General features: G+C 22.8%; 1 protein-coding gene across 5 annotated transcripts in view; it reads left to right on the plus strand.

Moving 5' to 3' along the window:
• Positions 1 to 9,858, plus strand: part of LOC129606148 (myb-like protein A) — a 290,115-nt gene extending 280,257 nt beyond the window's left edge. For 4 of the 5 annotated variants that reach the window (XM_055516270.1, XM_055516269.1, XM_055516272.1 and 1 more), the window contains one exon: positions 9,365 to 9,857. In XM_055516270.1, the coding sequence (XP_055372245.1) occupies positions 9,365 to 9,594 (230 nt within the window). In that variant the 3' untranslated portion in view covers positions 9,595 to 9,857. Of the gene's footprint in view, positions 1 to 9,364 lie in introns of all 5 variants that reach the window. The other variant, XM_055516271.1, reaches the window with a different exon arrangement.
• The last annotated feature ends 5,521 nt before the right edge of the window (positions 9,859 to 15,379 follow it).

Genomic DNA, 15,379 nt, shown 5'->3' on the forward strand with positions numbered 1-15,379 from the left:
ATTGCTCCTTAAAAACAATACTGCAATATTTCGAAATTTTTTAGTTTTTCGTAAATTCAGTTTAAAATTTAGGATTCCATTCTTAATATGAAAAATTCATATTGTCCTATAAACGGAAGTACTTCTCCTTAAAATACCTTCTGATTTCGATAGAAACACTGAACGTATATTGAGCAATTTAAAAGGAACAATAGCAAATATGTATTGCATTTTTACAATATTAGCAAAATAGAAATGATTAAGTTTCATCCAGTGGAAAACTGGATAATTTTCATGTTTTTTTCGATTTCAACTTAAACAATTTTCCCTTAAATGTGATCCGAAGCAAAATATTTTACTTATAAATTTTAATTTGTTCATATTTAGTAATTTGAATACCGTAGTAATGCATAAAAGAGGGAAGAATAGGAAGCGAATACAAAAAGTCTTTGAGAAAAATTATAATTTTTTAACTATAGTAATGCCAATCAGACCAAAACATTCAGTTTAAAATTATTTTTCATTGCTTTTATGCACTGATAAAAAAATTTTTCAGATTTTTCAAAAATTGGTTGATTAATTGTATTAGTATATTTATTAAAACCAAAAATTAGGGTCAAAGCAACTTCATAAATCTGATACAGAATGAATTCGTGACTCTAATGATGATATGCTCAAAAATTAAAATTATTGACTTGTTGCACTATTGTGCCAAGTCCACATTAAAATTTTCTTTTTTCCAAAGAAATCATTTAATATTATTTTATTTATATTTTGCTTTCTTTTTTATTATTATTATTATTATTATACAAAAACAAAAAATCTCTTTTATCATTAATTTAATATTATTATTAAAAATTTATTATTCTTCTCGTTGACAAAAAATTCCATTCGGCAATTTCCTTCTATATTTTTTTTACATTTATTCTAACAACAACAACAGAAGAAAAAAGTAAATTAAATAAAAATTTTCTTTATATAGATAAATTCGACCATATATAGTCAAAACATAGGCATAACGCACATATGCACATTCAAACCAACATTATACCGCAATCATAAGTTATCATTTATAGCTTTATAAAAAAAAAAATTCATAAAAAAGAAAAATTTTTCTCTTTATCCTTAATATTTCGGAACATAAATAGTAAAAACACAAAATCATATTTAACGAGATCCTTATAAGAAAAATTAAGAAGAAAATCAAAAATAAACTAAATAAGGAAATAAAATTATTATCCACCAAATGCTGATTTTGAACACAACCGTATAATAAATAGAAAAAGAACCCCGACAAAATAAACATAATAAAAACACAGACGCACACACAAAATAACAACAGAAAACCAAAAAAAAAAATTATAAGCTAAAAATGAAAAAGAAATTATCCTTACACAAAATAGAACAGAAATAATTTGTAGGAAAAAAAAGGAAAACAATGAAAGAGCAAAAATAAAATTAATTTTAGAAATCATGTTGAATGACGTGCTCTCAATGAATTGCTTCATATATACTAGAAATTTTTTTCTTTGCGTAAAACGATTTTACTTTTATTACAATATTTTTTTTGTGAAATATTATTAAAAAAATTAAATTCATCACATTAAATTGAATGTGTTTATTTGAATTATTTAACATTGGAAAAAAATTATTAATAAAATTGGATAACAATTTGCTAATTAATTTTGCTCTGACTGTGGTTTAATACGTTTATGTGCCCATTTCTAAATCTCCTACATATCCTAAGATAAAAACTCGAAATTTTAACCAATCTATAAAAGTTATGATCCCTCAAAATCGTAAAAATTCCATTTTTCAACAATTGAAGAGGTAAGTGGACAAAGGAGTTAAATAACATTTTGACGAAAATCGAGCTTTTCATTGAATTTCATATATTTTCAGCTGTTATTACTGTTATAGCTAGAAACTTAATAGAAGACGAGATTGATAGTGCACATAGAAGTTAAGTAACAATAAAATTAATTGTTTTACAATTTCTTAATGAAAAATGTGTAAGATGCAATTGTAAGTTAACCCGTTTGTCCATTTATCATTTCAATTTATGTTAAACCTACAAAAAATATTTTAAATTCCACAAACACAGAAAAAAAAAACGATTAATCTCTTGTACATTAAAACCAAATTACCAGAAAAAAGTTACAATGGTAAAATGGCTGCTGAAATCAAACTTTCTCTAAGACTGTTAAGGTAGTAGAAGCCTCAAATTTAAGTATCTTCTAGAAATTAATAAAAAATTCAGAAGAAATTTTTGTTTTCATCTTAAATATATGCAATGATTACGACAAATTAATATATATTCTTAAACTGACAAATAAAATTGAACACTGTATTTATAAAAGAAACACTTGCGGTCGGAAATGTGCTGCTTTAGTATAAAGTTTAATGTATATATTTTATTTATTAAAGTTTTTTTTTATACATAGCCACACAATTTATTTTTTGTGAATATGAAAATAATTTTTTCTAACAATTACTATTATCTATTACGCCTACAATTATGCTTAAATTCTCAGCTTATTGAATTAGGTGATTTTGATTTTAATAAAATGGTTTTTTAAACCATTCCTTTTATTTTAAGATTTCCTTTCAATTTTAAGATTTTTGGTTTTCCTTACAGGTTGCAAAAATTGATTGTCACAAAATTGATCATAATATTGACACTGCCACGACATTTTTAAGCCTCTTTTGAATAAGTTTTTGTCAGTCAAAAAAAACCTGACAAAAATAAATTACAAAATTGTTTTGGCGGACACTTCGATCTGGCACAGAGCTATTGAAAAAATTGCTTCTTCAGTCACTTATTTTTCTAATATATTATTATTATTTTGAGAGACTTACGATCATTATAGATAAATCAAGAAAAATTTTGACACTGGAATGGGACTTTTCTTCTTTTTAGATACCTACGAGTATTAAAATACTACTCATAAATTTTTTTATCGTACGATTACGCCATCTACAAAAAAAGATCGCGGTAGCTAATACCATTTTAATAATTTTCTTTGTGGCAGTTGTTGGCAGTAATGTGTTTTTTAATTGACCTGGCAGTGTGAGTGTATATTTGAAAAGTTCTACTGTTTAATTGAGTTTCTGACTTATGATTAATTAATGTACCTATATCAAAAAGTTTAATCAAAAAATTATATTTTTGTTTCTAAATTTTAAACAATTAATTCCGTATTAACATTACAAAATAAAGAGCAAATAATTCATAATAATATAAAAATTAAATCAGAAAATCAATGGAAAAATTTTCATTTACTAAATATGATCAAATTAATTGCTATTATTTTATAATCCTGCACATTTAATTAATTACATTTATAAATTCTTACAAAGTACGCGTACGTTAATCTTGCGTAAAAACACACATGTGTGTACGCTATTGCTCTTAATGTATTTATGATCCTTAATATATCCTTTCCCAGTTAGTATTCATGAATTATTATTACACAAGTTTAAAAATGATTTTTTTGTTATAAAATATTAAGGTAATATTAAAAAGGAATACAAAAGTACTTGCGTACTGTATATAAGAGTTTAAACATTGTATAAAAAATATTTAAACTCTTGTATATTAAAAATTAATTTAAAAATATTTTCTATATATAAAACGCTCCTACATCTACAAGTATATATGTATGTATAATACATGTATTAAAATTAAAGTAAGATGTAATGCAAAAAAAAAGAAAAAATTTACAGATATATAATAAAAAAGAAATTACAAAAATTCCAATGAAAATTTTCTATGAATCATCAACAAAAAGTCATCCTGCGTGTAAGATTTTTTTTTTACCCTATCCTATATACTACCCGAAATAAATATAGTATACATATAAATATGTATAAGTCTATTATATAAAATATATGTATAAATTGGAAATTATTCACATTACACTGGATGTTCACACCCTAAGTAAACTGCTAAAAATCATTGCATAGAGAATTATGAGTGCAGGTAAAAGTTTTGTATGTAAAGCCAATAATCACAGCTAAAAGGGTTCACAGGTTCTGAAAAATTCGGATTAGAATCAGTTTTTTTTTTTATTTTTTACATATATAGATTTCAGTAAAGCTTCGTTTGCATATATAAAATGAAAATTTTGAAAAATGGTAACTCAGGAACATTTTAAAAATGGTTATTTTCTTAACGAATATAAAAACCTGCCTTAGTTTTTTTCAAATATTCCAAGTCACATGATTTCAAAATTTAAAAAATTACAATATTTAAGTTTTAATTTTCAGAAAAACGACTATTTTTTTTCAAAAAAAAATTAAACACCCTGTATGCATGTATAATTTAACTGACGTAACTGTAAAAGATAATCTTTAATATCACATTCTATATAGAATACTTTTTATTCCCACAAAATATAAACTCCCTACGAAAACAAAAAAGAATGTTATAAAAACAATTTTTATACTTACTACTGTATATATACATATATATATCTATGTATATAAATATATTTTAATCGAAAATCCCATTTGAGGTTTGAGAGGGTGTGGTAGAATTATCTTTACTTATATTATTGTATATAATATATACACATATAATTTATCCATTAAAATAACCAAAATATATACACACTCCACAATACGGAGTCCTTTCTATATACATATATATAAGTACATATGTATATAGTGTATATATACTTATTCAATTTTATGATTCATTTATACCTATATAGCATTCATCCAAAACTACATAACATATATATGTAGATATCTAAATTCTCATATTTAATCCTTAAAAAAAAATTTTATCCTTCCCCTAAAATATGTAAGTGATGTTTTACATACATACATATACATTATATAGGACACATAAAAAATAAATATAAAAAATGAATAAATATTTTTTCTTTTTCTTTTATCCGTATTTATATATATGTACTCGTATGTACAAAACATTCCAAGGTGAAATTAATTTTCCGCAAATTTTCTTTATAGAATAACAAAATAAGAAAATAAAAAATACCATTATAATAAAACGTTCAAAACATTAGATAAACATAAAATATCATAAAATCCAAAAGCTTCTATATATTCTACTTAAAAGTTAAAAATTATATCCGATCAGTGAGGTCAAACATTATTAGAAAATCGCAAAAAAATAAAAGAAATCATCCAAATTAAGCAAAAACGCGTTATCTACAGTAGCAAATACAAGAAATGTTCATAGTCTCTATAAAATATAAAAATACGAGTATGTATAGGAATATACAAACATTTATAATATGTGTATATGTACATGCATGAAAGGATATAAGTTTATTAAAGGACAATGTTCTACTCTATACTCTCTAGTATATTTTTCGATCAATTTTCTAAATAAAAAATATACTCCTATAATATAATAGCAATAATTCAATGGAACCATCACCATACCTAATATTATTATAATCATTACCATCATGAATTTTTATTTTATTATTATAAAATATAAAAGTGATTATATTGAATTTGTGTATACATACATATGTATGTATATATTTATATTGAAAATTTGCGCAAAAAGGAATTTTTATATAATTATCATTAAAGTTTTATCCATAAAAAGTATATTATTTGTGAATAAAATGAACAGGGTTTTCAATTGAATTCCTTTTTTATAATGTTATAAAATAGAAAAAAAAATTTGGGCAGTCATATCGCAGGTGTTAGGGTTATTTTTTTTTTGTGAACTGCAGTATTGTGCTAAATTAAAAATTTATTCATAATAGCTGACTGTTTTGTATAAAAACTTTCATGCAATCACAAATAAGACCACAAATCTATTACTATATATACATACATATGTAGAAGGTATAGAGAAAATAAACTGAAATAAATAAGTAATTCTAAGTTAATTTAATAACGATCACAAAAATAGAAGAAAACTAGCGAATTTTAAAACTTAAAAAATTAAATTTAATTTTTTTTTTTTTTTTCAAAATGAGCAGATTAATAATTGAAAAATTAAAAATGTTTAGTAACATCAAATTATCCATAATACCTACAAAATTACAATAATGGGAAATTAATAACAGTAATTCTAGTAATTTAAATTCGAACGGTGCAAATTCCGGAGAAATTTCACTCCACATCTCATTTTAGCTTTAACTTTAAAGCAACGTTCGTTCGCAGACTATAGAATTCGCAACTTCTGTTAATATCTAAGATAAATAATGACTATTCAATTGTCCTTAAATTATTCGAGTTGAACTATCGCTTTAGGATCTTTGTTGTATTGGCAACTGGCACTATCTAGTTGTAAAATGACAGTATTATCATGATAAATTTGTTCAACATACGAAAGTTTAACATTCGTTTAAGATATTTCGATGCTTTTATGCATTCATAATTCCGTCAATAAAACATAGCTACCATAGCTGGCAGAAACAAAATTTTAATACCATTACACTTGTAGCGAATTTTAAAGTTTGTGTCTCACAATCAGAATGATATGCATATACATTTTCTGTTTCCCCAATGATGACCTTTTATTAGTACATAAACATTTCATTTATCACTGTATATCCAACTAAAACTAAGTCTAAATTTGATGTATGTATGTATGAAGGATTGTTTGCCAGGTGGATTATAATAGTATTGGCTCATCATAGTGTACTTTCGAATTCCAAGTGACAATACTAATAAAAAAATCAATTAACATTATAAAAATATAATCACTTATATCACCTTAGACAGTGCGCTCATATTATGACAAGGAAATGTTGGCTTTTTATTTTAAAAATTCCTTATCACTTTCAAAACAAATTAAATAGAATAGAAAAAACATTTCTTTTTTTCCTCTATAGATAAAAAATTGATTTCTACTGATAAACTTTAATAAATTATTTTTATGTTTGTTTTTTAATAAAAATGAAAAGGTAAAAAAATTTCGTACATAAATTTCGCAAAAAAAAAAAAACAAAAACTCAATGATTTTTATTGATTTCTATTGCAATTTCTCCTTATATTTTTTGTTGTTATGTTATTGTACAATTTCTTAAATTGGATTACTTTTACAATCTGACTGACTGTACTGTTATACACAGACACAGAAATAGGAAATTCCAGAGAAAGTTTGTGCGTTTGGTCAATTTAATTTGATGATAGATAATTTTTTTTTTTTAATAGATTTTTATCGTTTCTTTATATAAAGTGTATTGATATTTTTAATTTATTTATTACAGATAGATTTTAGCACACCCACAAAACCTAATAAATAAATTAAATTTGGTATACATATAACGTTTAGACATGTGTATTTTATTCGATATTGTTTTATATTTCTGGGTACATATGTACAAAATATAGATAATTGATACCTAAACCATTAAAGCTATAAGTTTAAATGTATAAATTTGTAAAAAAAAACATTAATTGATTATAAATCGACCTACTTATACCATAGCAATACAGTGAATCTCCATAGACAATGTAGTATATAACAAATACATGTATGCAAGTTTTAAATGAAAATAATAACCAGCCACATGTGTCAAAAAATAAAATATTGAGATCAAGTTATCTTAAAACTATTTAAAATGTTTGGATTTAATTAAAATTTACGTTGGTCGTTGATCAAATGTATAACTGAAAATCATATATATATATATGTGTGTATATACATATGTATATATATATATGTTTGGGAATATTTTAAAAGTATGCTCTTATAAGACCGATAAGAAAAAATTTTCCAAATAAAACTTGTTCACCTCCTAAGCACCTTTTCAACCTGTCTGACATGACAATACTTGATGATCTCCTTAATGTTAGTTCTTTTTAAAATTTTTAAAAATATTCTTTTTGAAAACAAAAATCTTGTATCACAATTCTTGGCTTTCTTTTTCTATGTTATAAAGTCCCATTTATTCCAGATCTCCAGCTCACCTAGGACAAATTGCATATATAACTACGTGCAAATTAATAGAAGTACCCCAAATTTTTTCGAACAAAATTTTTTATAAAAACAAAAATGTACACTATACTAAACATGTGTGTTTTTAATTAAATTGAAATTTTTTTAATTCAAAATTTTTCACTATACTGCAATTACTTTATACGCTACGTATATCTGTTCATACACACACATACATATACATATATATATATATATATCTGTTTACATGAATTTAAACATGATCTGCAATCAAAATTACAGTCTTTTTATTAAGTTTACTCATTTGTAACTCGACTTTTTCATTCACTGATCGAAATTTTAAATTATAAACTGAACTCTAAACAAATGGAGGTTTATTCAATTTGTAATGGTGACCATAAGAAGTACTATAATCGAATATTAAATATATTAAGCGTATCGCAAATATTTTATATAAGATCTTTGTAAAATTAATATATACATATATATAATTTTATTTGTTTGAAAATTGGGGTTTTTATATTTCGCCTTTACTTCTGAAATCAATGTAGTATCATAATGAAGCTGGTACCTATGCAGTATCCCAATCCTATCACAAAGAAACGACACAATATTTATTGATTTATTGTTGTATTTCAAAAAAATCAAATTGCTTTGCCATTCCCAACCCCATGGGTTTCTTTGCATTGCTTTGCAAACTCCATGGGTTTCGGAACTTATCAAGTATGCATGGAACATGAAAATCTGAAGCAGAACAACAATATTATAGTGACAAATTATTATTTTTATTTAATTTTTATTTCTTTATATTTTTTGTTTTTAAACTTTTATTTTTTATTTTATTTATTTTTTTATTTTATTTTTTTTCGTTTATTTATGCTTTTTTGATTTTTTTTTATAGTTTTATGCCCAATTTGTATACAAATGATTAATTCTAAAATTCCAAAACGACCAAAAAGTATGGTTGAAATCAGGTTAGAAAAAAATAATTATTTCAACAACAAAAAAAAAGCAAGCAAATCAAAAGCACCAAAAATTGCTTTCTTCTTTAACGCACACAACAATAATTTTTTTTTAATAAAAAAAAAATTTATTGTTTTCTGGTCTTTTTTTTTTTTGGTTTTTCTTGAAAACACAACAAAAACGCATAATTAATCATCATGGTCATCATTTTATAAGTTTACATAACTACAAATTTATTTTTCATGAAATCATTAATAAAATCATTACCATCCCAAAACAAAAATTTTTTTCTTCCGAAAAGGATCAAGGATTTTTATTGTATTAACACAACTTTTGAATATTTTCTACAAAAAAAAAAAAACAAAATGGTGTTTTGTAATGCGTTGTATACAAATACAAAAATTTGCACTTGTTTTATCTATATACAAAAATTATTTTAATAAAAAAATATTTCTACAGTTCCTGTCCAAAATTTCATAAATTTAATTGTAATATTTTCATTCTTTTTCTTTAATTTACTTACAGGGGATATACCAATTCCAAATCATCATATGTATATAAATAATGGTTCAACTACTAGCTCATCAACAACAACTTCCAATAATCAACATCCATTACAACAAAGTCATTCACAAACAAATGAACAGCAAAACAGTAAAAATAGTGGTGGTCATAATCAGACAACACATAAAAAGAAAGGATTCTTTAAAAGTTTTTGGAAAAAATCTAAACATTATTCACTTGATCAACAATAAATTTTTTATACCATACATAATAAAATATAAGAATATCATATATAACTAAATAATATAATATAGTATTATGTCTATATATATATATATATATATACATGAAATACATACATAATTTATTTGAAAATAAGTGAGATAAAATTACAGAAGATTGAGAAATTTAAATTGCAATTTTAATTGAAAAAATAAATTTATTGATAAAATATGAAACTTCTGATATTTGTGTTTCATAATATCAAAATCGAAATTCTACAATATATACATATAAAGAAAATTACACTCATATTATATACATATATATTAATACATAATATACATACATATGTATATGTATATATATGCATTTGAATATTGTAAGTATTTATATAAAATATTAAAAATTACAAGTAAAACTTTTATGAAGAAAACAAAAAAAAAAAAAAACAAAAAGGAAAATTGATAATTTCAACGTACATACGATAGGATGTTTATATTACTTCTACTATGTAAGTTTATCTTAAATTTTACCTTTTAGATAAAATTTAAATTAATAAATTAAAATAATTAAAAATATTCAAATAATTTATACAGAAACAAAATGAAAAAGAAAAATTAAACAAAAATGGAAAAATTCCCACAATTTTTAGAATTCTAGAAAATATAATTGTCAGGCACATTTTAAGAAAAAAAAGACACACACACACTTTATTCGAAAATCAATTTTACAATATTTTTTCTTTATATGGCAAAAAAGACAGACAAACTATTAATGTTGTTTTCCATCAAAATAATGCCCTTTTTTTTCCGAAATTGCTCGCAAATAATTCTACTTTCCCTTATAATTCTCAAATTTGAGAAAGAAAAACGTTAATTTGTTATCACTCTTATGGTTTTCGTCTTATAACAAGCAACTTTAAATTTGATCGAAAGAAAATAGTTTTGCAAAATTATCAGATTTTTAAGATGCTGCATAGGAAATTTGTCAAAAATTTTTTTGAAAGCAGTTTATATTTTTTACACTGAAAGAAAAAGAAGCGTTTAATTATCGCAAATTTTGAAGCAAATTCAAGTTAAGTTAAACTTAGTTTTATATAATTTTGAATGATCATTTGTATTAAATAAAAAATATGTCAAATTGTGTATATATAATTATAATTTTTGCAAATATAATTTAATTTTATTGCAGGGTTAATCGAGAATTGCATATTTTATTTTTATTTCACTGTACTTATTAGTAAAACGTGTTACATAAACAAAAAATTTTAGTAATATTAAAATAATTATTGGAGAATATAATAAAACTCCGAATGAATTAATGAAAACGGAAACGAATAGTTGATAATTTCCAGCAAATGCGGCAAATTTTTCGAATTTTTTTTTTTGGAATTTTCAGCCCTAAGTTTTTTTTCTATTAAATTTATTTCAAATTTATATTAATAATAAAATATTTCTATATAAATATTTTGTTCTCAAAATATGCAATTATATTTTCAGTTTCAAATTAAGGTATTATTAAATTTTAATAAATAAAATAATGAACGAATGAAACGAAAAATTCGAAAACAGTTAATTTTTTTTCTCACATTACATCTTATACAAGTAGTAAAATAGATGTTTGATGAAGAAATCAAACTTAACTGAATGAATATATTTTTTTTAACTATATATACATATATGAAAATATAGTAGAAATAGGTCATAAAGTATAACGGTTATAACGAAAATCGATTATAACGTTTATTTTTTGTCTAGTCCGTTGAGTGTACGCTATAACCGATTTCTACTTTATTTGTAAAATGAATATCATCTTTTAATGCATAATTTTTCGGAAGGAAAAAAGAAATTGTGACGTTAAAATGAAAATTCAAATAAAAATGAATTGTATATGAAAATTGAAAAAGTGGCTTAAGTGCACTTTCATTGCAAATAAAATAGTGAAACATATGTGTACAAAATAATTCCAAAAACTAGTTAACTACATCCATAATACATCGAATGTATTTTTATTATGCTTTAAATAGTTTCTCACAATAAGTAAATATTATCAATTCTATCTTATTCAACTATTATCTACAAGTAGAAAATTGTGAATTCCTATCATTCATATTATCATTAGTAGGGAAATAAAATAGCTTGAATTTCCAAATTGAATTGGACCATTTTCGAAATAAATGATATGTATTTTCATTAAAATTGAAATTCACGGTATTTATACTTAATTTAATAATTCTTTTAAGTCTTTTCTCTTTACTAGTTATTTGCTTTCTTTTATTTAGACCTAATATCGAACAAATTAAAGCCTAAACATACTCGTAAAAAAATATATTTAAGAAAATCGCTAATGGGAAACTAATTTAGATATATCAATCACTTATTTAGTACTTTCTTATATTCTTGTACTTGTGATAGAAATAGCTAAACACAAAAATTGACAATTACTGTTGACATTAACTTGAAATTCGCACTCGAAAATTACATTATACAAATATATGATAGTAACGCACGTTCTTCTTACTTGGCGAGTATAATAGACGATCAGGCTCTTAATCTCTTCCAATTTTCCAACTACACTCACTTCCCTATCTCCTATTTTGCCTTGATTTTGCCTTGTATCCAATATCATACTTTAAACACATTAAACTATATCAATTATACCTTAATCTAACCCACATTTAACTGTATTAATTGTGGAAAACAACATTTTGTATGTATCGAAAATTTAATATTACATTCATATTATTATTTAAATTGAAAATTTTTTATAATAAAACACCGCTAAAAAATTTATAATTTAAATATTATATTCCTTTCAACAAAATTCAAATTCAAAAACAATTTCTTTCATTTCAAATACAACATATTGTTATTATAAACAATTGAAACGAATTGTATTCTTTAAATAATGACTGATGAAATTTAAAAAATTAAATTTAAAAAAAAAGAAAAAATAAAAGAGAAAATGCAAAATTATTGCTAAATTTAAAAACAAATGTGAAAAATTTAAATTTATACAAAACTACGCGTATTTCTTAAAGAAATAAATATGAAAAAAAAAAAATTATTAAAAAATTTTAGAAACAACATTTCTTTTATTGTTGTTCTTATTTTAATAAATATATGAAATTTAAATTAATATGAGGAAAACAAAAAAAAAATTTACTTAGGGCTTCTTTTTTAGCTAAAACAAAAAAAAAATTAAATTTAAAAATTGAATCGTGTCGATGTTTTTTAAACTAAAAATTATTATAAAAAATTATAAAATATTCCGAAATGAAAAAAAAAAACAATTATCAATTTAAAAACCATAGTGATACAAAAAAAAAAATAAACACAAAAAAAAAAATATAAAGTATCTAGAATTTTTAATCTAAAAAAAAAAACAAAAGTTCTTAAAAAAAATATTTTCAAATTTTCAATACAAAAGCACAAAAATTGTCTATTATTTTTTATATTTAAACTAAAACAGCCAAATTAAACAGACTGGTGGAAAAAAAGAATGCTAAAACGCTAAAAAAAAATTAAAAACTCAATTCAAATACCCTTGAGTTTGAAACTCAGTAGTATTGAGTTTGAAATGCAGTAGTATTGTATATATACAGTTATATTCTCAATTCAACATTTTTGTTGAATTTTAAAATCAACAATTATTATCTGTGTTGAGCGAGCAAATCATATTACTGCATTTTAGAACTTAAGATAATTATTCTTACATTTTGTTTGTTTAGAAATGCATAAAATATTAAGTATTCTTACATATTATTTTAACGTATTGAACCAATTTTGTTTAATTACACTAAAATATTTTATACAATATAATATATATAAATATACATTAAATATGTATGCAAAATTACATAATAATTGTTTTTAATATATGCTAGCAAAAAAAAAATTTGTTAAAATTGTTATTTTTTTCTTTATATAATACAAAAATTGTATTTATTTGTTAAATAACAAGAAAAATATGTTTTAAATAGCCTCCAAGACATAATGGAAACTGGAAAACACAAAGATAAAAATAAATGTTCAAATTTACAAAAATCTTTCCAGAACAATCAACGGCGTACATACTGAGGAATTCGTTTCAATTAAAATCAAGTTTTTCTGTCGTTTTGAAATTTAAAACATTATTAAATAGCCCCTTTTTACACTGACTCAAATTCGACTATAATTCTTGTCCGATTTAACTACTTGGTACATAATTTTGGTCTAGTATTTGAATGAATGCAAATCAACATGTCAACTTATTTTATAACATTATAAATAAAATAAATTGAATATCAATATGTATTTTCAAATTTGGTAAATTCGAACATGTAACACAATGAAACATTATTTTTCATCGAAATGAATCCTCTTCCAAAAATTTATGAGAAATTTGGTAAAATAAAAATTAAATGAAAATAATATTTTGCAAAAAATGTATAAATCGTAATATAGAAGAACAAAAAAGCAAACAAACAAATTCTAGTCTAAATTAATATAGTTGTAAATCCAAAATGGAAAAGAATGTTTTAATGTATATATAAAAATTAAATGTAGCTGCTTATACATAACAAATCTGTATGACCTACTGTTACTAGAACCTCACAAATTTATTGTTGAAAAATTAAATAATAGAACTGAATGTCAAAGTTTCAATTAGGTAGTTCTAGCTATATATTAAACATTACTTGCATACAACTTAATATACATACATTAGATAAATGTCGTTTTAGCACTAGCGAAAATAAATGGTCATTTTATATACATAATTAAAAACATAAACAAAAACAAAAAAGTAAAAATAGATGCTAGTGCGATTTGTGATAATGTTTAGATGCTTAACACATTTTTGTAGGGTTGGTAACCATTTACAAAACATATATTTATAAATACAATTAAAATCAGGCAAAAGTCTTTTTATTACTTTTTATTACTTTATATTAGGTTTTTATTTCCAAATACTTTATGCTCAAAATACAACACAAACAATATTCCCGGTGTAGTTTAATATTTCTTGACATAATATGTCATTTTAATATAAATACATACGTACATACATATGTATAATTTAATCAATGCAAATATTTTTGGAGAGCATATGACATTATACTGCTGTCTTTCACGTTTTAGTATAACTGTTCAATTAGAAAACAGAGAAAGAGAGTCTTACTCTTACTATACGTGAGGCAACAACTGTAATTTGTACAATACGCCATGCATAAACTATTACTCTGATATTTAATTTACATTTTTATTTAACAATTTAATTTATTTAAATTCTAATCATAAACATATAGAGGAGTAACCAGAATAACAGGAATAATTTTATATTTAGCAAATTTTTCTATATAGTATTCCTCCCAAAAGTAATACTAACATGAGGTTATTAAATATTTGCTATGGTATTAATTATATAGCATGAAAATCTCAAATCAAAAATGAGAAAAAATACGTACTATTAAGTGATAAAATAAGAAATTTTTGATAAGAATTATGAAAATAATAAAAAACATAATAGGTTTTTCTTAAAAAACAAAAATATATTTTCAGAAAAATATCAAAACTCAGAGGTTTATATATTGAGAGAATCTTAAGATGGCATTCAATTTTCTGCTAATCGAAATAACTTATTATACAAAAATTATTTCTGACAAAATTTTTCTGTAATACTTAAATATGTCTAAAAGCTGGACATATACTCACTCGTACACAGTGAAATAAAATTTCAAATATTTAAAAAAGTTTTGATTTTTTCCTTTTTTGTTTATTTAAATACATTTAATTAATAAAGGTGTAAAATATTTTTAATCAATAGGTATACAAA

Source organism: Condylostylus longicornis, unplaced genomic scaffold (genome assembly GCF_029603195.1).
Source record: "Condylostylus longicornis isolate FDR11 unplaced genomic scaffold, ASM2960319v2 ptg000017l, whole genome shotgun sequence".
Lineage (NCBI taxonomy): Eukaryota > Metazoa > Arthropoda > Insecta > Diptera > Dolichopodidae > Condylostylus > Condylostylus longicornis.